This window comes from Callithrix jacchus, chromosome 20, assembly GCF_049354715.1.
Source record: "Callithrix jacchus isolate 240 chromosome 20, calJac240_pri, whole genome shotgun sequence".
NCBI lineage: Eukaryota > Metazoa > Chordata > Mammalia > Primates > Cebidae > Callithrix > Callithrix jacchus.
In genome coordinates this window covers 15,799,868-15,826,550 of record NC_133521.1, presented here as the reverse complement: position 1 = coordinate 15,826,550, position 26,683 = coordinate 15,799,868, and the positions used below count along the sequence as shown (strand labels likewise).

General features: G+C 50.5%; 1 protein-coding gene across 4 annotated transcripts in view; it reads left to right on the top strand.

Moving 5' to 3' along the window:
• The window catches only part of CNGB1 (cyclic nucleotide gated channel subunit beta 1), a 104,557-nt gene that overhangs the window by 59,476 nt on the left and 18,398 nt on the right, over positions 1 to 26,683 (top strand). For 3 of the 4 annotated variants that reach the window (XM_035281846.3, XM_035281848.3, XM_035281845.3), the window contains 12 exons: positions 1,247 to 1,354; positions 4,100 to 4,257; positions 5,397 to 5,552; positions 7,172 to 7,380; positions 8,389 to 8,439; positions 9,211 to 9,297; positions 11,495 to 11,559; positions 12,722 to 12,844; positions 20,588 to 20,729; positions 21,477 to 21,636; positions 23,256 to 23,353; positions 23,450 to 23,533. In XM_035281846.3, the coding sequence (XP_035137737.3) occupies positions 1,247 to 1,354; positions 4,100 to 4,257; positions 5,397 to 5,552; positions 7,172 to 7,380; positions 8,389 to 8,439; positions 9,211 to 9,297; positions 11,495 to 11,559; positions 12,722 to 12,844; positions 20,588 to 20,729; positions 21,477 to 21,636; positions 23,256 to 23,353; positions 23,450 to 23,533 (1,441 nt within the window). The remainder of the gene's footprint in view (positions 1 to 1,246; positions 1,355 to 4,099; positions 4,258 to 5,396; positions 5,553 to 7,171; positions 7,381 to 8,388; positions 8,440 to 9,210; positions 9,298 to 11,494; positions 11,560 to 12,721; positions 12,845 to 20,587; positions 20,730 to 21,476; positions 21,637 to 23,255; positions 23,354 to 23,449; positions 23,534 to 26,683) is intronic. The other variant, XM_078358349.1, reaches the window with a different exon arrangement.

The following is a 26,683-nucleotide window of genomic DNA, read 5'->3' as shown; positions in this document are numbered from 1 at the left end:
AGTCCCACCTTCTCTGGAGGCTGAGGCAGGAGAATCGCTTGAACCCCGGGAGGTGGAGGTTGCAGTGAGCCGAGATCGTGCCACTGCACTCCAGCCTGGGGGACAGAGAGAGACTCTGTCTCAAAATAAATAAAAATAAAATAAAATAAAAAGAATGACCATTCTTCTCCACCAGGACTTAATTCATGGACGTATAAAATGTTCTTCCTATTGGTAGATATTGGCTGGCGGGGTCCTCCGGACACAGCCTTTGCGTTTCTACGTCAGCTCGTTTGACTCTATCTTAAACAAGGTTCTTTCTCTAAAACTAGAGCTTGCTTTCTTGGTGGTACTAAGGAATTTCTCTTTCGGTCCTTTTTCTTCTTTCCCAGGCTTTTGTATTCCCCAGTAAAGCAATTCATTCTCACTTTTGGGACAGAGGGTGGGAGAATGCAGAGTTAACCCTAAGATGCCAAGGTAAAATAGAGTCAAAGGCACCTCTTCTACCAAGTCAGCTGCCCAGGCTCCAACCTGCCTTCAGGCCAGGGGTGAGTTGGGCGAGAACCTTCTTGTCTCTGAAATTCAGGTGGATTTCAGACCTTGACATCATCAGCCAAGACACGAAAGGCTCCAAAATGCAGCACTCTGTGGCAGACTTGGACTTCCTGACTGATGGAGGACCCCAGGACAATTTAGTCGTCATTCTTCAGATAGGGAGCCTGGAGCTCAGGAAGGGATGGGACTTGCCCAAGTTCCCACTCTGAGCTGGAGACTGGACCCATAGCTTCTCTGATACCTGAAGAGGTGGTCTGATAGAGTGGAGGGGAATGACGTGGGTGACTTTAGACCCAGAGCTGGAGAGGGGAACAAGCTTCTGCTGAGAAATCAGTGATAAGTCTCTCATTTACTTGGGTAGATTTAGCCCCATTTTACAGAGCGGGAAACTAAGGTAACTCAGAGTGTTTTAGCAATTTGCTGAGGTCACACACTGGTAAGAGCCAGGACTGGGGTGCAACACCAAGTCAATGCTGTTACCCTTATGCCAAGCCGTTTAACAGTTGGGAAGACTGAGGTCTGGAGAGTGACTATGACCCTCTCCTCTGCCTTTTCCCTCCCTTCAGGCAAACAAGGACCCAGAGGTTTATGCTCCACCCCCACTGTCTATCTAGGAGTTGGTTCTAGGTGATCTTTAGGGTCAGAGTCATGTCACTTCTCCCTGGGAACTCTGTCCTTGCTGAAGGCCCCCTCCACATCTGTGTCTTTACAGGAAGAAGCTGCCCTCTGAGGATGATGAGGCTGAAGAGCTCAAGGCATTGTCTCCAGCTGAGTCCCCAGTGGTTGCCTGGTCGGACCCCACCACCCCGAAGAACACTGAGTGAGACCCCTCTGGGGTCTCAGAAAGTTGAAAGACTGGGCGGGAGTGGGGGATATTTGGGGGGGAGGCTAGTGTCGATGCTTTTAGAACCTTCCACCACAAGGCAGACTTTGCCAGTGGCTTCTGAGCAGTAGGTCAGGACCAGTCTCCTGCCCAGCCTGCTTCTGGCTGACCCAGGAGTCCTGTAACATCCAGTGGGCTCAATATTTGGGCCTAGCTGTGTCCACAGCCAGCAGCACTCAGAGAGGGAGGGATCTCTAGGCAGAGGTTCCCTTGTGAAGGAGAGGCTGAGGGGAGCCACCAGCAGGGCTCCTGCCACTGAACCCCTGAAAGGTCAGTGGGGACAGGGAGGATCACCAGGATCTCCAGTGGGTTCTGCCCTGGGAGTTTGTGGGGGGAAAAAAAAGATTCCCTGGCCCTACCTGGATCCATTAGATCAGAACCACAGACAGTGGCCTGGGGAGTCCACATTTCCCACACTCCCCAGGGGATGTGGTGCAGCTGGCCTGCAGGACAATGTTTACAGACCACTATGATGACGCCAGGCGCAGTGGCTCACGCCTGTAATCCTAGCACTTTGGGAGGCTGAGGCGGGCGGATCACCTGATATCAGGAGTTTATGACTAGGCTGACCAATATGGTGAAACCCCATCTCTACTAAAAATACAAAAATTAGCTGGGCATAGTGGTGCATGCCTATAATCCCTGCTTCTCGGGAAGCTGAGACAGGAGAATCACTTGAACCCGGGAGGTGGAGGTTGCAGTGAGCTGAGATCGCACCTTGGTACTCTAGCCTGGGCAACAAGAGCCAGACTCCATCTCAAAAAAGAAAAAAAAAGAAAGGAAAAAACCACTGTGATGGCATTGGGACCTGGGTCTCTGAGATCAAACTGTCCCTGGGGCTGGGCCAATGAGAGGTATCTCCCCGAAGGATATGAGAAGCCCTGGTGGGTGGTGAATGCCCCAGCCCTGGGCTCTGCCTGGAGTCCCCATCACAGCCCTTGGCTGTGACTCCTGGATGAGCCAGGAGTAGGCATTCCTTCCTCCTTCCAGGCTTTCTTTTTCTGTCCACAATTTTATGCAGTTTATGCTTAACAGAGCTGTGGAAAGTTAGAAAAGATAAGGAAGCAAGAAGAAGCCCCGACCTCACTCTCGGTGCAGTTGCCCACTGTAGCACGCAGTGGACTCATATTTATGAGGTGGGGTAGGGGTAGGGGTAGGGTTTAATATGAGAAATGATGGCAGAAATGAGGTATAATGATAAAACCTATCCTTGAGGACTCTTAAGGAGGTCAACTTGGAGACCCATGTATTGGCTAGGCAGGCTAGGCTGCTGTAACAAATGGACCCCAAAGGCTCAGTGGCTTTGACCCCAAAGGAACACAATGTGTCATATGCCATTGTTGTCTCACTAGTTGCATGAGTCAGGTCAACAGAAGGCTCTGTTCCATGTAATCATTTAGGGACCCAGATGACAGCGGTCTGCCACTTTCCCCTTTTGGCTTCCCAGATCCCACTGGTCGCCACCAGAAAGGGAGAACTCCAGGCCTGTCTTCAGTTGCATGTATTTTGTCTGAGAGCTCACATTCAATAGCGAGAGCCTGGCACGTGGTCCCTGGCTGGGGGGCTACACCCCAGTGAGTGTGCACCATGGGAAAGAATGTGTGAGGAAGCAGCTCAAGTCCCTGCCACACCTGTATGCCAGCTCTCATTAGAAGCCTCACACTTGGCTGGGCATGGTGGCTCACGCCTGTAATCCCAGCACTTTGGGAGGCCGAGGCTGGTGGATTGCCTGAGGTCAGGAGTTCGAGACCAGCCCCGCCAACATGACCAAACTCTGTCTCTACTAAAAATATGAAACTTAGCCAGGCATGGTGGTGCACGCCTGTAATCCCAGCTACTCAGGATATTGAGGCAGGAGAATTGCTTGAACCCAGGAGGTGAAAGTTGAATGAGCTGAGATCGTGCCGCTGCACTTCAGCCTGGGTGACAAGAGTGAAACTCAGCCTGGCTTCCTCAGTTGAGCTCAAAAAGAGTAGTTGACTACAGTTTCTGTGTCTTAATATATGAAAAAAAAAAAGATAAAAAAGATATTCAGCTCAGCAAGATGATCTCAGTGAGGCCACTCAGAGGAAAGAAAGCACGTTCACAGGCCTGCCTTGATGCATCCAGGGCACACGCCCAAGCTGAGTTGAATGCTAGGCAGGCTCATTCATTCTCTGACTCTCTGTTTCTCTCTCTCGCTCTCTCGCTGACAGTGCAGAAACTTTAATTCCTGTAAGTTAAAAGAATATAGAATGTATCTGCACTGCTTTTTCCACCAGCAGTTTCCTAAGCCTAAAAAAGTAGGCCTGCTTCCTCTCTGTTCTGCTCTTGAACACGTATCTCGCATGAACCCCGCACTGGGACAAACGCCCAATTTTGCTGAACTCTAAACTGAGTTCTAAGAGTTTCCTGCTAAATTACAAGTAGAATCACGCTTTTTTCAGAACTGCCTATCTGAATCAGCCTACGTGGTACATTTTCTAAAAGCTGGGCCAGAACACCTGGGCATTATTCTCGGACTGAATTTCCTCCTAGGAGATTACAGTAGGTCTATGATTTCTGATGTCAGGAGATGGGGGCAGGACTCATCTCCTTCAGGCTCTGTCAGAAGGTGGGACACAGACGATGCACAGCTCTGGCCTGGGGGCTCAGGGGTCCCTCCCAGCTCAGCCTGCTCAGCTTTGGGTGGTGTTCCCACAGCAGCCAGGACCGTGCGGTCTCCATGGCCAGCACAAGTAGCGCCATCATCAATGACCGGCTCCAGGAGCTGGTGAAGCTCTTCAAGGAGCGAACAGAGAAGGTGAAGGAGAAACTCATCGACCCTGACGTCACCTCTGACGAGGAGAGCCCCAAGCCCTGTGAGTCTGGAGCTGGAGGGGGCCTATCTGGGGCCAGGATGGGGTGGGGCCTCCAAACAGCACCCCTGTCAACTCACAGTGAGGGTGCCCCAAGGAAATGGTTGAGGTCCATGAGAGAAGCCCAGATCCCCACTCTCTGGATTTGGGGTCCATATGAACAGGTTGAGATATGTACCCAAGAGTGGGAAGAAGATCAAAGTTCTGACCAACAACCCAGTTGCACTTGGCCCTCTCTCCCATGGGACAGGTGCCTTCATTGACCTTTCTGTCCCTTTCCTACTGGTAGGAAAGGTGGTGCCACCCCAAAATGTATCTTATAGTCTTACACTTAGATTGTGTGCACAGCCTACTCTGGAACTAGACAGTCTTGTTTCAGAGACCTCAGTGCCTTGAAAGTTCTTATTGAGGCTGTCCGAGTGTTTCTTTTCTTTCAAGGTATCAGGAGGAAATAAGAAACATGATCTCTTGTCAGGGAGATTTTTTTAGATCTTTCCCAAAGCAGGGTGTATCTTGGAAATCATGGTGCCTGCAGCAGACCATGCAGAGCCTGATGTCACAGTCTTGAAGCTAGAAAACATAGCTGTATTGAACCTATGAGAGCCAATCCCTGGGTCACCAAAAGTATCATCATAGATGCACAAGGAGGCTTTGATACCGTCTGGTCTCTGTTTTTTGAGATGAAGGAGCTGAGATTCCCTCTCAGAAACCTGGAACAACACTTCCTTGATTTTGTTAGGTCCTTTGGCATTCCATTTATGGGTACTGGGAACACTGGGTTCAAAATGCCCCCATCCCATCAGAAGGAACCACAGGGGTCTAAGCACAGACACACAAACAGACACCGAAACATCCAACTGGCCCAGACACAATTTGTTTGGGGCAGCTTCTGAGAAGCAGTTCCAGATTGGTGGTTGGTAAGAGTTTCTGGGTGGGCACCCAGGCTGCTGTTGAGGAGGGAGTTGTGGACTTCACTCCAGGAGAGTGCCTTGGCTTCTGCACACAGAGCTTGCAGCAGTTTGTATAATGGTGCCAGCATCCTCTCAGCTCTGGATCCAGGGTCTGCAATTGGGACCCTTCTCTTTGCATCTTCTATATGGGCCTCAGGGCTGGTTCAGATGGTCACCAATGTTATCCCACAGCCCCAGCCAAGAAAGCCCCAGAGCCAGCTCCAGACACGAAGCCTGTGGAAGCCGAGCCAGTGGAAGAGGGGCACTATTGCAACATGCTCTGCTGCAAGTTCAAACGCCGCCCCTGGAAGAAGTACCAGTTTCCCCAGAGCATTGACCCGCTGACCAGTGAGTCCTGGGGCATGGGTGTTCCCACCGTGTAACGTGAGAGGGCAGGAGAGTGGGAGCGAGGTGGGGAGAAGGTCAGGGGACTTGAGAGTTGGGATGGAGGGCCACAGACACCCTGGGTTCATGACCTTTTATACTTTTCAAAACCATTCCACTTTCTTGCCTGATTCTCAAAACAAACCCAGCCTGGCCAACATGGCAAAACCCCATCTCTATTAAAGACACAAAAATTAGCTGGGTGTGATGGTGCACGCCTATAATCTCAGGAGGTGGAGATTGCACTGAGCTGAGATCATGCTACCACGCTCCAACCTAGGTGACAGAGTGAGACTCTGTCTTAAAAACAACAAAAGTCCCTGGAAGAGAAACATAAGATCACCCCCATCTTACGGATGAGGAAACTGAGGCACAGAGAAGTCAGCCAGGCTAACAATGCAACTAGTTAGTGCAGACGCAGGACTCCTGACTCTTGGCCAAGTCCTTTTTTCACTCTGGTCATGCTGGCTTTTTTCCTGGAGCTCCTGCTCTGAACCAGAAAAGGGCGGGAGTTCTTTCAGTATCTAAAGTGAATTACTCTCACTTCCCTGTAAGCCCACTCCATATTCTTCAGAAATAACATCACTTCATATATGCATAGCACTTTAGAGTTTACAGAGGTCTCTCTGCCTTTCTTATCTGACCTTTTCCTGTGTTTTCACAGAAGAGGACAGGACACGTGCCAGAGACAGACTTTCTCAAGGTCACACATTTGGGGGACCAGGACTTCAACCCTGGTGTCCACTGGGTTTCTCAAATAACTTGGTAGCCTGGCAGGCTTACACCTGTCATCCCAGCACTGAGAGAGGGCACAATGAAAGAATTGTTTGAGCCCTGGAATTCAAGATCAGCCTGGGCAACATAGTGAGAACTCATCTCTACAAAAATAACAATAAATAAATAAATAAATAACCAGGTGATCTGGAATGCCCATCCATCATCCATCCCTGCATTCACCTGTCTGTCTATCTTTCCATCCTCCATGCATTATTTACTATTTTGTATTTACTAAGGCAGGAAATACATTTTAGGAAAAAATTAAAGAAGAAGGAAAGCAAATGGGTTTTCTAGTTGGCTATTATCTTATAATGATGGCATGTTCTCTCCTGAGAGTACTCTGATTTATTAAGGCTTAGCAGTGATTTATTTCTTTTTATGTTTTATTTTCAAGTACTGACTGCCAGTTAAGCAGTAATTTATTTTTAAAGCAGATATGTTTTTTTAAAGTGGAGAATGGTCTTGCTATGTTGCCCAGGCTGGTCTTAAACTCCTGGACTCAAGGAATCCTCCCACCTGGGCCTCCCAAAGCACTGGGATTACAGGTATGAGCTACTTACTGTGCCTGGCTCCTAAAGCAGAGAGTTTTACACACACACACACACACACATACACACACACACACACACACACATACACACACACTGTCTCTCTCTCTCTCTCTCTCTGTTTCTTACAAAAGTGCCACATGTAGTAGTTGAAGGAAAGTGCAGAAATGTAGAAAGAACAAAGCCCCCAGCCTGATCCCACTGGTGAAGAGCCTTGCCTGGCTGATGCTCTAGCGTCCCTGCCTGTCTTCCCCGCAGACCTCATGTACATCCTATGGCTGTTCTTCGTGGTGATGGCCTGGAACTGGAACTGTTGGCTGATTCCTGTGCGCTGGGCCTTCCCCTACCAGACCCCGGACAACATCCACCTCTGGCTGCTGACGGATTACCTATGCGACCTCATCTACTTCCTGGACATCACTGTGTTCCAGATACGCCTGCAGTTTGTCAGAGGCGGGGACATCATTGTGAGTCAAAGGCAGCTGGTGGTGGGGTGACCAGGGGCAGATCTCCCAGCCAGAGCCCTCAGGGCACTGACTCCTGATGCTGTCATAGATGACAAAATCAATGAATGAGGAAATCTCAAGAATGGCTGCTGTGCTTGCTCAACAGCATGATTGGTTATTTTTCATGCCTTTGATATCTTCAAACTGCACACATCAGATATTGCTCATAGGTGGAGAAGTGGTCCAGAGAGTGGTCTTTAGTGAAGACGCACCTGGTTTGAATTCCACCTCCACCACAACTAGCTGAATTGCCTCTTTGAGCCTCTGTTTCCTCATCTGTAGAATGGGGATGGTAATAGCTTCCACCTCCTAGCATTGCCATGAGGATTGGTTGAAACGACGCATGCAGGGCGTTCAGCACAGGTAACTGTTGGCAATCGGCTTCTCCCAGGAATCCTGCAAAGAACACACTGATGCTCTCTTATTTGAGCCAGTGAGATCCTGGCCTCTGGTCCAGCCCCCCTCCCAACCCCTTACCAGGGAGGAAACTGAGGCTCTGACTGTGACTTCTCAGTAACAGGAGGCACAGTCACTGTCTCCCAGTGTGGGTCACTTTCCAAAATTCCACCCTGGCAGTGCCTGTTTTGCTGTGTGCAGACAAGTTGAGGTTTTGCCTCTAAACAATTTGGAGTAAAGAGATTTCCTTGAAGAACCTCTTTTCTGACTGATCAGAGTGGTTATCAGTTCCTTAGTAAACAAATGTGCAAATGGTCCGGGTGAGACCAATGGGCAGAGACAATGAGCTTAATATCCTCGCTTTCCACCCAACCAATCAGAATCTAGCTGGGTGACTGGAACAAATCCCTCCTCCCTGGAGGGTGGACTTCTCCACCTGTAAAACTCAAGGCTTTCACCAAGGCTCAGATGGTCCTCAGGGTTGATACGCTCATTTGAGTGGGGATCTTGGGGGAATTTCACAATTGCTCCCCACAGGATCAGGGATCAAGCTCATTTTCCCCTTTCTTTCAGACGGACAAAAAGGACATGCGGAATAACTACCTGAAATCTCGCCGCTTCAAGGTGTGTGCTGGGAATGCAAGCTTTAGTGTCTGCGGGGTTTCAGAAGTGGGTGTCTCAGAGGGCCCTGGGTGCCTGGGGGACCCGTGAGATCTGGTTTCTACCACACCAAAGGATACTGGTCCCTATGGGACTATCCTCCAAGCCAAAAACCCCAGGAGATGAGCACAGGCTGGGTGGTCCCCAGAAGCCACCCTTTTTTTTTTTTTTTAAGACAGGATCCAACTCTGTCTCCTAGCCTGGAATGCAGTGGTACGATCTCGGCTCACTGCAACCTCCACCTCCCAGGTTCAAGTGATCCTCCCGCCTCAGACTCCCTAGTAGCTGGGATTACGAGTGTGCGCTACCACACCCAGCTAATTTTTGTATTTTTAGAAAAGATGGGGTTTCACTATGTTGGGTAGGCCGGTCTTGAACTTCTGACCTCAGGTGATCTGCCCACCTTGGCCTCCCAAAGTGCTGGGATTACAGGCATGAGCCACCATACCTGGCCAGGAGCCATCTTTCATTGTGTCTGTACTACTCCCACCCCTGCTGGGTGGGATACAGCAGTCACTATCGGGGATAATGAACCTGCCCTTGGGGCTGGCGACTCTAGCTTTGAAGCCAAACAAGAGCCTTTTGGTGGGATAGCTTTTGCCCTCTAGCTGTAAGCTCTCCTGCGACATTCTGACCTCACCTTCCCATGGACGGGAGTGACTCCATCTCTCACTCCCTCACCCTCAAATCTGGGTTCGCCTGTTTTACCTCCGCGGTGTCACGTTGGGATTGCAGATGGACCTGCTCAGCCTCCTGCCCTTGGATTTTCTCTATTTGAAAGTCGGTGTGAACCCCCTCCTCCGCCTGCCCCGCTGTTTAAAGGTAGGATGGCTGGGCCCACTACCCCGGGGCTTCAGCTCTGCGCCGGCACTGGCATCTTCTTTTCTGCCACCAGCAGCACTGGGGAGGGGAGCATCCTCAAGGGATGGCCTGAGGGGAGTTGTATTTATTCCACGTGTGTCTTAGTGGAGAGTTCGTTACAATTGCCAGTGCTTCTGTGATGCTGCATGTTAGGTAGTGTTATTGCCAGCATTTTACAAATGAAGGGAAGGGGCACAGAGAAGTTAAGTAATTGGCCCAAAGTCACACAGCAAGGAGGGAGTGGAGCCCAAATTTGAATAAAGGTCGTGCGTCTCCACTGTTTATGCTCTCAGTGAATATGGAGATTCCCAAGAGGGGGCTTCTGTATTATGATGGTCTCTGTCTAAAAGATGGGAGAGGCTGGGGGACTTGCCCTAGGTCGAAGGAGCAATGAAGAGCCAGGGATGATTTGAATGCACAGCTGGACACCCATTTCATCACTGGCCAGGCCTGTGTCATTCCAGCCGTTCCCCCTGCCACTCACTGGGCAGAGCCAAAGTCTTCAGGATGGTCTGGCTGCCACAACGTGGGCTAGAGACCTGGCTGTGGTCCTGTCATGTGACCAGGGTGGACAGCCACTCAGAGCATTCAGGATCCCTCAAATGGATTTTGCTGGCCAACCAATCACATTTATCTCTCTCCTGAAATGATGCCTGGTGCCTTTTTCTGAAAACAATGCTGAGGGAATTTACAAAAAGTCAAATGCAATAACATGAACAACCTGGAGAAACTGGGTGGATAAAACAAGGGGGCACATAAGTGCCCTGATGAAAAGAAAGCACACCTATATGGAATTGAGCATGGAAACTGCCTCTGAGCTTCCTGGCTGCCAAGAGGAAAGGGGAAAGTGAAATTGGCATGATTCTTCCCTTACCCATGCCAGCCTCCCAGGGGCTGCAGAGGTTGCTTTAGAGCCAAACATCAGAGTGAGGAAGGTTGGGTCCACAGGCCAAGTTTCACCCCAGATTTAGAGGTGAGATCTATATCTTGGTTCACATGGTGGCCCAGTGTTAGGCCTGTGAGGGGGCATAAGTCACAGGCCTAACACTGAATACCACGCCGTGCACAAAACTTTTTGAGTGAGGTATCCAAGGCCCTGTTTTTTCTGCCTCCAGTTTAAACTGTGGGTGGAATTAAAATGAACACCTGGATGATAACTGGCATATCTCTCAGAGAATCTTCATAAATACTGTTTTCAAATGTCAAAAAATAAATACAAAGATCCAGAGAGTTTGGCAGAAGGAGAGAGCTTGCAGCTTTGGGTCTGGCCTGAGTTTGAATGCTGACTCTCTCACATACCAGCTGTGTGCTTTGGACAAGTTACTGGACCACTCTGAGCACCAATTTCTGTCAAGGAGAATGACAACGTATTTCATATGTAAATAAACAATAAGGTAATGTATATAAATGTATATGCTGGCTAGGCGTGGTGGCTCATGCTTATAATCCCAGCACTTTAGGAGGCCAAGGCAGGAGGATCACTTGGGCCTAGAAATTTGAGACCAACCTGGGTAACAGAGTGAGAGCCTGTCTCTACAAAAAACTTAAAACTTACGCAAGAGTGGTGGTGTGTGCCTGTAGTCACAGCTACTTAGGAGGCTAAGACTGAAAAATTGCTTGAGCCCAGAAGTTCGAGGCTGCGGTGATCTATGATCACACCACTGCACTCCAGCCTAAGTGATGGAGTGAGACTCTGTCTCTTAAAAAAAAAAAAAAAGCCAGTCATTTAAAGATACTCAATTAATGTACTTTATTATTATAAACAAACCTTTGAAGGAGGTAAGAGTAGGGTATTAGGGATGCTGTCTCTTTACAAAATTGTTTTCTTTATAAGAAACATTAAAAACAGCATCTTTATTCGTTACACCCCTAAAAGTCTCATGATAGGGGTCAGAAGGTCCAAGAGTCCCCTGGAATTATATTAAAATTGTGAGAATAGGATTTTGTGTCATTTCCAAGGGAAGACAGGCTATTCCTAAATGGAGTTTCTGGCCCCTATCCCTCAAGGGGCCAAGGGCTTCTGATTTTGAATGCTCACCGTCCTGTTCCCTCCTCCCGGGGGCTGCAGGAAGGGCCCTGAGTCCTGGCACCTGTGGGCGTGAGGGCAGCGAGCTACCTATGGGCAGTGGGCTGGTCTCATGCCTTGCTCTTCCTCCAGTACATGGCCTTCTTCGAGTTTAACAACCGCCTGGAATCCGTCCTCAGCAAAGCCTACGTGTACAGGTGAGACTCCCCCGTGTGTGCGTGCATGCACACAACACACAAACACATGACACACAATACACACACGACACACACAAACATTCAACACACACACATATACACACAACATATACAACACACAACACTCATACACACGACACATGACACACCGACACACAGTGCACACACACGATGCAAACGACACACACAAACATACAACACACACACATATACACACAACATATACAACAGACACAACACTCAATACACACGACACATGACACACAGACACACAATGCACACACACGATGCAAACGACACACAACACAACAGACACTACATGCAATACACACGACACAACACACAACACACACAATGTACACGACACAAATGGCACACACATGACACAAACAGCATACACATGACACAACGGCATACATACACAATGTACACACACACATACAAATGACACACACACAAAACACACACACACACACACACACACACCCCACAGGAAGTTTACACCTAGAATATACAGCAAGGAATTTTCTACCCCTACTGACCTCCAGGCCCTGTCTCCACTGGAAGCCAGGCGACTTCCTGGTCCCACCTCCTCTTTCCTGGAGAAACGTTTGTTATTTAGAGAACCAGGAATATCTGATGCTCCCCACTGTAATGAGGGCGCATATCAGCCAGCAAGAGGGGCTTACCAGCATTGCAGTGAGCTGGGCATCATTTTGGCCTCAGCTCCAGGAACTGGAGCCCCCAGCCGGCTCTCACAGAATGGGAACAGATGTAAGGTGGCATTTCACAGATGTCTGAGGATGGGGTGCAAGACCAGCCAGGCCGTGTTAGGGAGCAAGGCTCCTGTCCACATCTCTTCCAGGGCAACACGGCCCATCTTCAATTTCTCTGCACACATCAGTCCTTCCCTGCCCCTCCCTGCACATTTCCCCTCTGGCGCCTCCACTCGCCCAGTGCACAGGCAGCTCTGCTACCTCTGTGCCAATTCTAGCCCCAGCTCGTGACAACACCCCATTCAAGCACCACACTTCCTAATGGTGCAATCTCAACAAAGCATCCAATCTGTCAGCCCAGCCATGGGTTGGCTCCCACCGGCCAGGTGTCTATCCCTTGCCCTCCCGTTCCGCTTCCGTGTTCATGCGCTGCGTTCCTTCTGCAGGGTCATCAGGACCACAGCCTACCTTCTCTACAGCCTGCATTTGAATTCCTGTCTTTATTACTGGGCGTCGGCCTATCAGGGCCTTGGCTCCACTCACTGGGTATATGATGGTGTGGGAAACAGGTGAGCCACAGTCATCCTCCCGGGACCACACCTGGGTGATCTTCCTGTTCTTTATAATTCACAGCACAGAGACTCCAGGAAGGAGTCTCATGGCTGCCGTGTTGCCAAGGCCAGTTTGCTCCTAAGGAATCACTGGCATGACAAGGCTCAAGAGCTGCGTCTTGGGCCGGGCACGGTGGCTCACACCTGTAATCCCAGCACTTGGGAGGCCGAGGCTAGTGGATCACCTGAGGTCAGGAGTTTGAGACCAGCCTGACCAACACGGTAAAGCCCCGTCTCTACTAAAAATACAAAAATTAGCCAGGTGTGGTGATGCGATCCTGTAATCCCAGCTACTGGGTGTGGGGGCTGAGGTGGGAGAATCGCTTGAACCCAGGAGGCAGAGGTTGCAGTGATCTGAGATCATGACATTGCTCTCCAGGCTGGGCAACGAGCGAAACTCCGTCTCAAAAGATAAAAATAGAAAAAGAGCCACGTTACCACATCTTCCCTAAGCTAAGGTTTCCTGAGCATCTCAGTGTGTCAGGCGGGAGATACTGGTGTGAACAAGACTTGCTAGGCAGATCCTTTCCACATCCAAAGTCTAGTAGGGTGGGCAAATACACTACGTATGCCTCTACTCCTGCTTCCCCGGGCATGGCCAAGAGGGAATGAGGCCAGAGAATACTTCCCAGCACAGCCCCCTAGGCACCCCTACCATGGAGGTGCTGGTGAACAAATGAGACCTGCCATTCCTTATGAGACTTGCCAAAGGGATGATGATGATGATGTGTGAACCAAAAAGTATCTGGTACATGTTTCAATCAATTTAGAAAGTTTATTTTGCCAAGGTTAAGGACGCGCCCATGACACAGCCTTGGAGGTTCCTGATGACATGTGCCCAAGGTGGTCAGGTGCTTGCTTTTACACATTTTAGGGATGTAAAATATATCAATTAATACATACATGTAAGGTTTATATTGGTTAGATCTGGAAGGGCGGGACAACTGAAAGGGAAGGGTAGCTTCCAGGTCATAGGTAGATTTAAAAATTCTCTGCTTGGAAAAAAAAAAGTCTGGGTGCGATGGCTCACACCTGTAATCTCAGCACTTTGGGAGGCTGAGGCAGGCAGGTAACCTGAGGTCAGGAGTTCAAGACCAGCCTGACCAACATGGTGAAACCCTGTTTCTACTAAAAATACAAAAATTAGCCAGACATGATAGCAGTGCCTGTAGTCTGAGTTATTTGGGAGACTGAGGAACAAGAATCACTTGAACCCGGGAGGTGGAGGTTGTGGTGAGCCGAAGTTGCACCATTGCACTGGGTGACAGAGCAAGACTCTGTCTAAAAAAAAATAAAACAAATAATAATAAAAATAAAAAATAAAAAATTCCCTGCTTGGTAATTGGTTGAAAGAATTATTTCATTTTTTGACGGATCAGGCTGGAGTGCAGTGGTGTGATCTCGGCTCACTGCATCCTCCTCCTCCCGGTTCAAGCAATTCTCCTGCCTCAGCCTTCTGAGTAGCTGGGGTTACAGGTGCATGCCACCATACCCGGCTAATTCTTGTATTTTCAGTAGAGACGGAGTTTCACCAAGGTGGTCAGGCTGGTCTTGAACTCATGACCTGTGATCTACCCGACTCGGCCTCCCAAAGTGCTGGGATTACAGGCATGAGCCACTGTGCCTGGCCTGAAAGGCTTATTATCAGTAGAAAGGAATGTCTGGGTTATGATAAGGGTTTGTGGTGACCTAGGTGTTTTCATGCAGATGAAGCCTCCATGTAGCAGGCTTTAGAGAGAAGAGACTATAATGCTTCTCACCAGACTTAAAGTCTGTGCTGATGTTGATGCTGCAGGGGTATAAGGAGGCGTGTCCCACCCCTCTTCCTTCATCGCCTGAATTAGGTTTTTAGATCACTATGGAAAGCCCTTGGCCAAGAGGAGGGGTCCATTCAGATGGTTGGGGGCCTTAGAATGTATTTTTGGTTTATAATGATGATGAGACAATAGCAGCAAGCCTTATAGGACACCTATTTCATGCCATCCCTGTTTAAAGCACTGAACACGATAACTCACAGCCATCACATCAGATAGGTACCACCCCATTCTCATTTTACAGATGAGGTAGCAGATACTAGTTCCCAAGGTCACACAGGTTATGAGTTATAGAGCTGGAATTTGACCCCAGGTGTTGTGGCCACAGAATCCTAACTGCTGTACCATCTTCCTTGATGAAAAGGAAAAGTGCCAACCTGGTGGCCAGAGGGGGTGGGGGAAGTGGGCATGAGCATAGTTGATTCCACCAAAAGTCATCAAACGTTACACACATTTTAAAAGTTTTTAGCCAGGTGCAGTGACTCGTGCCTGTAATCCCAGCACTTTGGGAGGCCGAGGTGGGCAGATCACTTGAGGCCAGGAGTTTGAGACCAGCCTAGTTGACATGGCAAAACCACATCGCTACCAAAAATACAAAAATTAGCCAGGTGTGGTAGTGCACACTTGTAATCCCAGCTGTTCAGGAGGCTGAGGCAGGAGAATCGCTGGAACCCAGGCTGGGGAGGTTGCAATGAGCCGAGATTGCGCCACAGGACTCCAGCCTGGGCAACAGAGAGCAAGAGCCTGTCTCAAAAAAAAACATTTTTAAAAAAAAATTATTGTGATAAACAGACTTAATTTTTTTAAAGAGTGACTTGAAGTTTATAGAGAGGTCCATTGGAAAGCAGTGAGACTTCCCATATATATTCCACCTAAATTGTTATGATTTTTTGAGACAGGGTCTTGCTATCTGTTGCCCAGGCTGGAGTGCAGTGGTGCCATCTCAGCTCACTGTAACTTACACCTCCCAGGCCCAAGTGATCCTCCTCAGCCTCCCAAGGAGCTGGGACCACAGGCACACACCACTGCACCTGGCTAATTTTGTGTATAGATGGAGTTTTGCTGTGTTGCCCAGGCTGGTCTTAGTCTCCTGAGCTCAAGCCAACTGCCTGTAATTGGCCTCCCATAGTGCTGGGGTTATAGGCGTGCACCTCATTTTAGGGCTGGATGGTGTTGAAGGTGACACTCTCTCCCCTGGCCTGTCAAAGCCTTAAGCAGGAGAGTGAGCAGAGGGAGGGCTCTTGGAAAGCCCACCCTCTCTGATGGGAGGGAGCACTGAGAGTGGGGAGGCAGCAGAAAGCCAGCAAGGGGCCCTGCTGTGTCAGCGACAGCAGCAAATTCTCTAGGCCAAGGGGTGGCTTGACCAGGTGCAGGGGAGGGAGGGCAGTGTGGGCAGGAGGGATGCATGGGGTGGGGGCCTGCAGAGTCAGAGTGGAGGCTTGAGGGAACCTCAAGGGATGAGGAGTCCCAGGCGTGACTCCTAAAGCTGCCCCCTGGTGGTGGAGACAGGCCACTTCTCTTTTCTGGGCCTCAGTTCCCTCACCTGCAAAATGGGGCTGCAATTGGGACTCCCACCCTAAAGAGGTGACTGAGGAGTGGATGCCTCTGAGCCGCTGCCCCAGCGCCTGGGCACAGTGGGTGCCTAGTTGGCCACAGTGAGGATGAGAAGGTGGAAGAAGGAAAGGTCCAGTGGGGAGTTAGTCATGAAGGGGGATCCACCTCACTCTGGGCTGTGCCCAATAGTGACACAAAATGCCTGAGGTCCAGCTGTCCAGCTCCAGGCCCTTGCTCTTAGTGGGAACAGGTGGGTCACTTGCATCCAAGGTGGCTTCTTCATAGAGGGGTTCTTTGTTCAGAATGTCCCCTCTCAGTACAGATGCCCCAACCTCAGCCACCATGGCCATGACTGTCACCTTCTGAGCCCTGGCCTGAGGTGAGCCATGCCTTTACAGAGACGACCCAGGCCAGTTGCAGTGTCTCATGTTGTAATCCCAGCACTTTTGGAGGCTGAGGCAGGCAGATCGCTTGAGATCAGAAGTTTAAGACCAGCCTGAGCAATATGGCGGAACCCCCTCTCTACAAAAAATATAAAAATTAGCTGGGCATGGTGGTGCATGCTTGTAATTCCAGCTACTCAAGAGGCTGAGATGGGAAGAGTGCTTGAACCTGGGGGGCGGAGGTTGCAGTGAGCTGAGATCGTGCCACTGCACTCCAGCCTGGGCGACAGAGTGAGACTTTGTCTCAAAACAGACGTCCCAGAGGCCAGGGCAGCCCAGGCAGGCAGGAGAGGAGTTCCTGACAGCTACAGTGGGCTGGCGAGTATCAGGGTTGGGGTCAAGGTCTAATGCTTCCCCACGTCACCAGTGGCCCTCTTACCCGTTCCCATTCACAGCGCTGCTCCTGAGCCCTGACCAGACCATTCATTCATTCACTTCCTCATTCATTTAACCCATCACCAGGAGGCAGAGAGGGACTTGAAGGCCTTTTCTATGCAAAGGGGAGAACACAAGTTCTGGGTGGAATTGAGCTCTGTGACCTCACCCTTTGAGACCCAGTATTCCCTTACGTACAATGGGGGTAAATTACATCCAGATTTATTTGCTTTTCTTCTCTTTTCTTTTTTTTGAGATGGAGTCTTGCTCTGTTGCCCAGGCTGGAGTACAATGGCAACCATTGTCCTCCGGTGTTCACTGCAACCTCCACCTCCCAGGTTCAAGTGATTCTCCTGCTTCAGCCTCCGGAGTAGCTGGGATTGCAGGCGCCAACCACCACGCCTGGCTAATTTTTGTATTTTTTGTAGAGACAGGGTTTCAGGTAATGTTGGCCAGGCAGGTCTCAATCTCCTGACCTCATGATCTGCCCACCTCAACCTCCTAAAGTGCTGGGATTACAGGCATGAGCCACAGTGCCCGGCCTACATCCAGATTTCTCATGAGAAATAATAAATAAATATGTGTAGCATGTCTAGCCTGGGCCTGAACAGGAGTTGGTACCCCGCCCTGCCTAGCTATGGCTGTTGTTGTGGGAAGCCAGCATGTTGGGGTAGAGGGATTTGAGGGGTCACAACCCCCCGCTGGACATTGGAGCTAAACTTTGAGAACATGTGGGCTTTTCTAGGGAAACAGTGCTGGCTTTCTCTAGATTCTTAAAGGGGCTTGTGCCCCAATAAACTAAGAACTCTCCTCCCTGGGGCTAAGCCTGGCACATCCGTCACTGGGCAACTTGGGGAAGGGAGGGTAAACAGAGCAGGGTGGGGCAGGGGGACAGCGGTCTGGCACCTCCTTCTGCAGGACCCTCTGTGGGAGGAGCTCTAGCTGCCCAGCAGAGGGAAGGGCACACTTCCTTGGCAGAAATACTGTTTCCCAAATGACGTCCTGCAGGGAACCCCAACCTGTGAACCAAGTACGAGTAATGAAGGAGGATTCCTCAGAAATTCCAGTATTATGAACTTTTACACAGCGAGCATTTGTGGAGGGCTTGCTGTGTGCTGGGGGCTCGAGGTCCCCAGCACCTGCAAATGCTAGACCCTGCATCCTGCCCCAGGGCTCTCTTGCCCCGGTTCTGCCCAGTCTGAAGCACAGAGGGTCCCCTCAGACCCAGTAGCATAGAAGGCAAGGAGACTTCAGGGAGGCCCTAAGATGTGCCATGTCTTTGGAAGATTCCTCCAACCTGAAAGGGTTTGGGGCAAAGCCAGAGCTTTGTGGACATTGTGCCTATGTCCTCTCTCTGTTGGTGGCCCAGTGGCATAAGCATCCAGTTCTGGGACAGCCCAGGGGTCTGCAGAGTTGGGGGCTGCTCCGTTCCGCTAAATGCTGCTTCACACGGCTTCTGATGGCCAGAACCAGTATGACAGTGGCTTGACAGGCCGGTCCTGGGTTCTGAAACTTTTCAGGCAACAGGTGATCAGGAGGTGCAGGGTGGCCCGCAGCGCTGCCCAAGACCCCACAGCTATCAGAGGCAGAGCCCCCACCACACTCCCCAGCAACCTCTGCTTCCTCCTTCCAGCACGCATTGCACATTACCTGCCTGTCCCCTCTGGGCCACGAACTTCTTGAGGATATGGGCAAGTCTGTTCTGTTCCCGGAGGCACACAAGGAGAGCTGTGAAGGCTGTGACTTCCCTCGCTGAGAGTCCACCATATGCCAGGCTGTCTTCTGGCATCTCATTTTGTCTTCACGGTCTTTTGAGAGGGACATTCTATTGCCATCTCCATCTTATGGAGAAGGAAACTGAGGCTTGGAGAGAGAGAGAGACATTTGTCCAAGTTATACGGCTAGAAGGTGGCTGAGCTCAGGCGGCCTCATCCAGAGCCCATGTTCTATCTAGGATGCTGCATAAATAGCTGGTGAAGGAAAGCCCGCTGGGACTGCCCGGTCTCTAGGCCCTCTGACCTCACCTTTGCTGACCCAGGGGAGGACTCAGCCTGAGGTGTGGACAGGTGTCAGAGGGACCCTTGCTGCTCTGTGATAATCACACACAAGCTTCGTGTCATAGTGCCTTTTGAGCTGCTATTATAAAATACATGAGACTGGGTAACATAGAAAGAACAGAAACTGGCGGAGTGCGGTGGCTCACACCTGTAATCCCAGCACTTTGGGAGGCCGAGGTGGGCAGATCACCTGAGGTCAGGAGTTCGAGACCAGCTTGGCCAACATGGTGAAACCCTGTCTCTACTAAAAATACAAAAATTAGCCAGGCATGGTGGTGGCATTTGCCTGTAATCCTAGCTACTCAGGAGGCTGAGGCAAGGAAATCACTTGAACCCAGGAGGCAGAGGTTGTGGTGAGCTGAGATCACGCCATTGCACTCCAGCCTGGGGAATGAGAACAAAACTCTGTCTCCGTCTTAAAAAAAACCAGAAACTTATTTTTCACTGTTCTGGCTTGAAGCTGGGAAATCCAAGATCAAGCTTCTGGCATCTGGTGAGGGCTGCTCTCTGCTTCCAAGATGGTGTCTTGAATGCCACAATGTCCACTGGAGTGAAGGAATGCTGTCCTCACATGGCAGAAGGCAGAAGGAGGAAAGGAGTGGAAACCCTCCCTCAGAACCTTATATAACAGCTTTATATAAGGGTTTATATTTCTATTCATGAGGGCAGAGCCCTTGTGGCCTAAACAGAACCCAAAGGCCTTACCTCCCAACACCATCACATTGGGAATCAGGTTTCCAGCACCTCCGTTTTGGGGTATACATTTAGACTAGAGCACTTGGGGGCATTTCCTATGCCTTTTACCACACAGTAGGACCCCAACTCCCATACCTCCCTTCCAAAATTTCACAAGCCTGTGTCAGGGGTTACTGCTAGTGGATGGCATCTCAGAGAAGCAGACAGCACCCAGCTCTGGTACTTATCAGCTGGTGACCACAGGTGTGCCCTTCCCCTTTGGGGGCCTCAGTTTCACTATCTGGAAAATGGATGGGTAAGAAGGAGGGTCAGAAAAGGTCATCCTCAAGATATCTCCCAAACTTGATGTTGTTTTTGCTTTTCACAAGCCAACATGGCAGGGGATAGCAAATGAAAAGACTGGAAATTGAAGGAACATTGAAGGAAACTGAGGGAGCCCCATCATTAGGAGTTGGAAGACCCTAGTCTGGCCTCCTGCCAACTCTTCCTGGAAATCCTCTGGAACCTCAGTTTCCACATCTGTAAATGGGGATGACACCCTCTCCCTAGAGACACAACCACACCCGAAAGCATTTGTGAACCTGCTCTGCAAACAGCAACGGGCTCTACATGTGCTGGAGGTGGTTCTTCCGCGCTGACACGCTGTAAAGGGTTTCTCTCTCTCATACAATATGCATCTATCAGATGCGTCTGAGCCAGACCACTCAGGGGCGCAGAGTGGAGCCTGTGATGACCCAGGTTCCCTTTCTCCTCTCTTTCCAGTTATATTCGCTGTTACTACTTTGCTGTGAAGACCCTCATCACCATTGGGGGGCTGCCTGACCCCAAGACGCTCTTTGAAATTGTCTTCCAGGGGCTGAATTATTTCACAGGCGTCTTTGCTTTCTCTGTGATGATCGGACAGGTATCAGGACACCAGCCGGGATTTCCACCCCACCTGACTGCAGGCCCCCTCCCACTGTTGCCAGATATGTCATTCTCTGCGCCAGGTCCTTTTGGATTAAGCGTGGGAAAGAACAGTGGACTGAGAGCCAGGAGCCTGCAGCACTGGGCCCTGTGGGGTGGTGGTGCTGGTGAGCTCGGCCCTGTTTCCCCTCTGAGGTCAGTTCCTCTGGGTGCTCTGGGCTGAATGGTTTTCTGCAGAGACTGAGGATTTGGGCTGTTCCCTTTGGGAGAAACCCCTGGGGTTTCTGGTGTGCTGAGGCAGCATCTTACATTCTGGTAGGGACACAAGGTGACAGTCAGAGGTCCTCAAAATTACCTTTGAAGGACCCCGCCCCAAGGAACAGCACATGCTGGCTTCCTATTTCCTCCAGCATGGAGTCAGACAAAGTGGCTGCTGGCACCGAGGGGCTGTGTTGTACCGGAATCAGCCCAGCCCAAGGAGCTGTCCCCCCAGGGTGGTCCCAGGGACCTGAGCCAGCAAGGGGCTGGCAGTCTCCCTCCCTCTCCCTACATCCACGCTGGAGGCAGAACTTCCCGTCAGTAAAATGTTCTCTGTGTGAGGACATCTGCCTCCCCCCCTCCCTACCCCCATTCCCTGCAGGGAGCACATGCCCCTGGTCTGTGTGAAGTGACACATCCCAAACCCAGGCAATAGCCCTCCCATGACCCAGTGGCTTCCTTGACCTCCCCTAACCATCCCCCGCAGATGAGAGATGTAGTAGGGGCCGCCACCTCGGGCCAGACCTACTACCGCAGCTGCATGGACAGCACGGTGAAGTACATGAACTTCTACAAGATCCCCAAGTCCGTGCAGAACCGCGTCAAGACCTGGTACGAGTACACCTGGCACTCGCAAGGCATGCTGGGTAAGACAGTCATGCCCTGGCGGCCACCAGCTCCCAGCCAACCCCTGTTGCCCATGCCTGGTGCCCGGCCTTCAGGGTGTCCCCCTCCTCCTTTGTGTCTCTGAGGCCCTGAGCATTGGGGCCTCTCTTGGCTGTGGCCTGGACACTGGTGTGAAAGGGGCACAGCGGGGCCTCTGAGGTGCCTCTAGCAGGGGCATGAGATCCCTGAAGACTTGTGGGGCTTGTCTTCTGTACGCCTGCTCCCCCCACTCCACCCACCTTGAAATGTGTCCCATCCAAGAGCAAAGTACAGTTTGTTTGTTTGAAATGGAGTCTTGTTCTGTCACCCAGGTTGGAGTGTAGTGAAGCAATCTCAGCTCACTGCAATCTTTGTCTCCCAGGTTCAAGTGATTCTCCTGCCTTAGCCTCCCAAGTAGCTGGGATCACAGGTACACACCACCAGACCTGGCTCATTTTTATATTATTAGTAGAGACGGGGTTTTACCATGTTGGCCAAGCTGGTCTCAAACTCCTGACCTCAGGTGATCCGCCAGCCTGGGCAACATGGTAAAACCCTGTCTCTACAAAAAGTCAAAAAATTTAGCTGGGTGTGTTGGTGCATGCCTGTAGTCCCAGCTACTCAGGAGGCTGAGGCTGGAGGATTGCTTGAGCCTGAGGAAGTCGAGGCTGCAGTGAGTTGTAACTGTGCCGCTGCACTCTAGCCTCGGTGACAGAGTAAGACCCTGTCTCAGAAAAATAAAAATAAGTCCATATGCGGTGCTTTAGGCCTGTAATCCCGGCACTTTGGGAGGCTGAGGTGGGTGGACTGCTTGAGCCCAGGAGTCTTCAGACCAACCTGGGCAATGTAGTGAGACTTCATTTCTAAAAGAAAAAAAAATTTTTTTTTAGCTTCTTAGGGTTCAAAGTATTTTTAAAAATTATTTTAATAAAAACTAAAAACTAAGAGAATCTTTATAAAGCACTCTATTAAAAGTGTCTGGCTTGCCCAGATGCAGTGGCTCATGCCTATAATCCCAGTATTTTGGGAGGCTGACGTGGGTGGATCACCTGAGGTCGGGCATTTGAGACCAGCCTGGCCAACATGGTGAAATGCCATCTCTACTAAAAATACAAAAAATTAGCAGGGCGTGGTGGGCACCTGTGGCACCAGAAACTCAAGAGGTTGAGGCAGGAGAATCGCTTGAAGTGGGAAAGTAGAGGCTGCAGTGAACTGAGATCGTGCCACTGCACTCCAGCCTGGGCGACAGAGCGGGACGTTGCCTTAAAAAAATGCCGACGTTGTCCTTACAGGGGAGTGGGAACCACTACAACAGCACAGGGGCTACTAACATAGTAGCTGAGAGGGGGATGTCAAGGGAAGTCTTCCTCGAGGAGGTGACATTAGTGCTGGGTTCTGAAGAATGAGTAGGAGTTTGGGGAATGGATAGGGGTGCTCCTGGCAGAGGAAACAGTCTTGGCAAAAGCCTGGAGGCGAGAGAGGGTGCTCTACAAATCTAGAGGGGTTCCATGTGGCAGGCACTGGTGTGCCCTGATGAGCTGGTAGGTGGGCAGTGGGCTCTTATATGTGGCAGGGGTGGGGCCCTGCCTTGCCTCTGACCCTTGCCAGGCCTTGTTCACAGATGAGTCAGAGCTGATGGTGCAGCTTCCAGACAAGATGCGGCTGGACCTGGCCATCGATGTAAACTACAACATTGTTAGCAAAGTTGCACTCTTTCAGGTACAGCCTTTGGTGCCTCACCCTCAGGGATGTGGGAGGTTCCAAGCCCCCCAATCTTCTCTAAACAGCATTCCTTTCGCTTCCTCACCGGGACAGGGCTGTGACCGACAGATGATCTTTGACATGCTGAAGAGGCTTCGTTCCGTCGTCTACCTGCCCAACGACTATGTGTGCAAGAAGGTGAGCTGGCCTGGGAGCCACCACGGGATCCTGGGTTCATAATCCCCTGGCTTTCAGGGAACTGAGCTGGAGGGACGCCTGCTGGCGTGCAAGATTGGTGGGGCAGGAGAGGAGCGGCTGCAGCTTTGTGCTGCGGAGACCTGACCAGACCCAAGATCGGAGTGGATTAGGAAGCTTTGCCGGCTCTGTGCAGGCAGCACATATGCCTCAGGCTTTGCAAAGCATTTTCTCGGCTCTCTTGACATGGGACCATGGGGGGCAGGACAAAGACCCCCTCTACCCGCACCTTACAGAAAGGGAGACTGTGGAGGCTGAAGAGGGGCAGGGCCTTGACTGTGTAGCTGGAACTGCTTCTGGGGTTTCTGACTTCCCATCAGGAAAATGGGATAGGAGAAGGGGTGGGCTTAGGTCAGAGGATGCAAACTGGTGGCCTTTGGGGAAGATCCAGTACATATGTATTCTATGGGTTTTTTTCCCCTAATTTAAAAAAAATGTTGAATTGGTCCCCAACCTTTAAAAATATGAAGATTTCAGCTGGGCACTGTGGCTCATGCCTGTAATCCCAGAACTTTGGGAGGCCGAGGTGGGCAGGTCATAGAGGTCAGGAGATGGAGACCATCCTGGCTAACACAGTAAGACCCTGTCTTTACTAAAAATACAAAAAAATCCGGGCGTGGTGGCACATGCTTGTAGGACCAGCTACCCAGGAGGCTGAGGCAGGAGAATCACTTGAACCCAGGAGGCAGAGGTTGCAGTGAGCCGAGATCACACCACTGCACTCCAGCCTGACTGACAGAACGAGACTCTGTCTCAGTAAGTAAATAAATAAATAAACAAAATTATGAAGATTTCGTATAAAAATTCAGATCTCTGGCTGAAAATAGAAAATCTGCCAGCACTCAGTTCACTTTTTCAAATAGCAAGAGCCAGCTGGGGTGGAGAAAATCTTGCCCCAAAGGGGGGCATCATGACCCCCCTTCCTGATGCCACAGCCCCCACTACTCCTCATTGTTCCACTCCAAGAGCCCCTCCCTGCTCAGCTTCACCCACTGATCCCAGAAAACATCTGGGATTGAATCCTGGGGCCTGACAATGTCTAGAGCTCTTTCTGCTCCCTGTCCTTGGGGTTCAAGGTGAGACCAAGGTAACTTGGTGAGGGAGGGGAGAGGCAGGAACCCAAGTTTCAGTCCTCTGAACCTTATTAACCTCCACAGAGCTGTTAACAAGTCTGGGTGTGCATGCAGGGGGGAAAACATTACCCAAGCAGGCTCTGCAAGACTTGGGAATCCCTGTGCCCAAGAAGGTCCCTGTCTTCAAGTTACATGCTATGTACAGCAGTGAAGTTTCTGGAAGCAGAGAGCTGGGGTGAAGCGGGGAAAACGTTGCTGCGGAGGACTGGGAATTTACAGCTGCAGCCTTAGAGGCCAAGAGGGGTTTGGGAGCAATAGAGTGACTTGCCTGACGTTGGAGCCACTTCCTGGCAATGCAGCCTTGGGCGAGTGTCTTGCCCTCTCTGAATCCTGCTCATCTCATGGATAAAGTGGGGAATGTTGTAGTACCTCCCTCACGGGGTGGTCATGAGGACTGAATAAGATGTGCATACAGAGCTTAACACTGTGCCTGGGACACAGCAGGTGCCGGCTCTGTTGCTGTTATCTTCGTGGGTGATGCAGTTTGCTTTAAATGAGAAAAGGTGAATCGAGTGTCTGTGACTGCAAATTAAATTGAGCACTTGGTGAGCACGTGTGAAGGGCGCCCTCTGCTGTCTGGTTTTTCTCTGTCGCGATCTCTCTGAAACACCCCGAAGGCTGGTTAGTGAGGTGAGGGTCCCCTCACCCTTTCACCCTTGTCAAACTAAACAGAAACAGGGAGGCCAGCCTCTCTTCCTTTTTGTTAAGAGGGTCATGCATGTGTGAAATGCACAGGAAATTTTTGTCAAATAAGTCAAAAGTGTGACCAAGTTACTGTCCTTGGTCACTCCCCTGACCCTTTATTTGTTTGTTTGTGTGAGATGAAGTCCCACCTTCTCGCCAAGGGTGGTATGCAATGGCATGATCTCGGCTCACTGCACTATCTACCTCCTGGGTTCAAGCTAGTCTCCTGCCTCAGCCTCCCAAATAGCTGGAAATAACAGCACCTGCCACCATGCCCAGCTAATTTTTGTATTTTTAGTAGAGATAGAGTTTCACCATGTTGGCCAGGCTGGTCTCAAACTCCTGACCTCAGGTGATGCACCCGCCTCGGCCTCCCAAAGTGCTGGGCTACAGGCATGAGCCACCGCATCCGGCTCCCTTTTTCATTATTATTATTATTATTTCTGTAGACCTCCTCCTCCCCTTTTAAACACACATGACTCATAGGTAGCTGGCCAGGACAGGGGCCTGTGAAGTCATGAGGACCGGAAGGCTCGTGGCAGACTAGGTGTTTCTAATTGCAGTCCAAAGCAAGCTATTCATTCATGCATGCACTCAGTTTAATTTGGGATTAAGGCCATTGTATTCGTTTGCCAGGCAGCCCCGGCTCTGCGCCACTCTGCCACAAGCTGGGTGGCCTCTCTCCTCAGCCTGGAGCTGGTCATCTTGTTTCTGGGTCTCCTCACATACCCTTGTCTCTATGCCTGTCTTTGTGTCCACACTTCCCTTTTTATTAGGACACCTGTCACATTGGGTTAGGGACACACCTGACTCCAGAAGGAACTCATCTTCAGGAATTACATCAGTGATGACACTATTCCCAAATAAGGTCATATTCTGAACACTGAGGATGAGGATTTCAACATCTGATTTTGGGAGGGGATACATAATTCAACCCTTGAACTCTGGTAGCAGACTGTCTGGGTTCAGATCCCAGCTCTGCCTCGTTCTAACTTGGTGACCCTGGGCAGAGAGTGATTTCAACTCTGAGGGTTGTTGAGGATGAGTAGTATACCGCAGAAAGCAATTTGGGGCTGGGCGTGGTGGCTTATGCTGGTAATCCCAGCACTTAGGGAGTCCAAGGCAGGCAGACCACTTGAGACCAGGAGTTCGAGACCAGCCTGGCCAACATGGTGAAAACCTGTCTCTACTAAAAATACAAAAATTAGCCAGGTGTGATGGCACATGCCTGTAATCCCAGCTACTCCGGAACTGAAGCACAAGAATTGCTTGACGC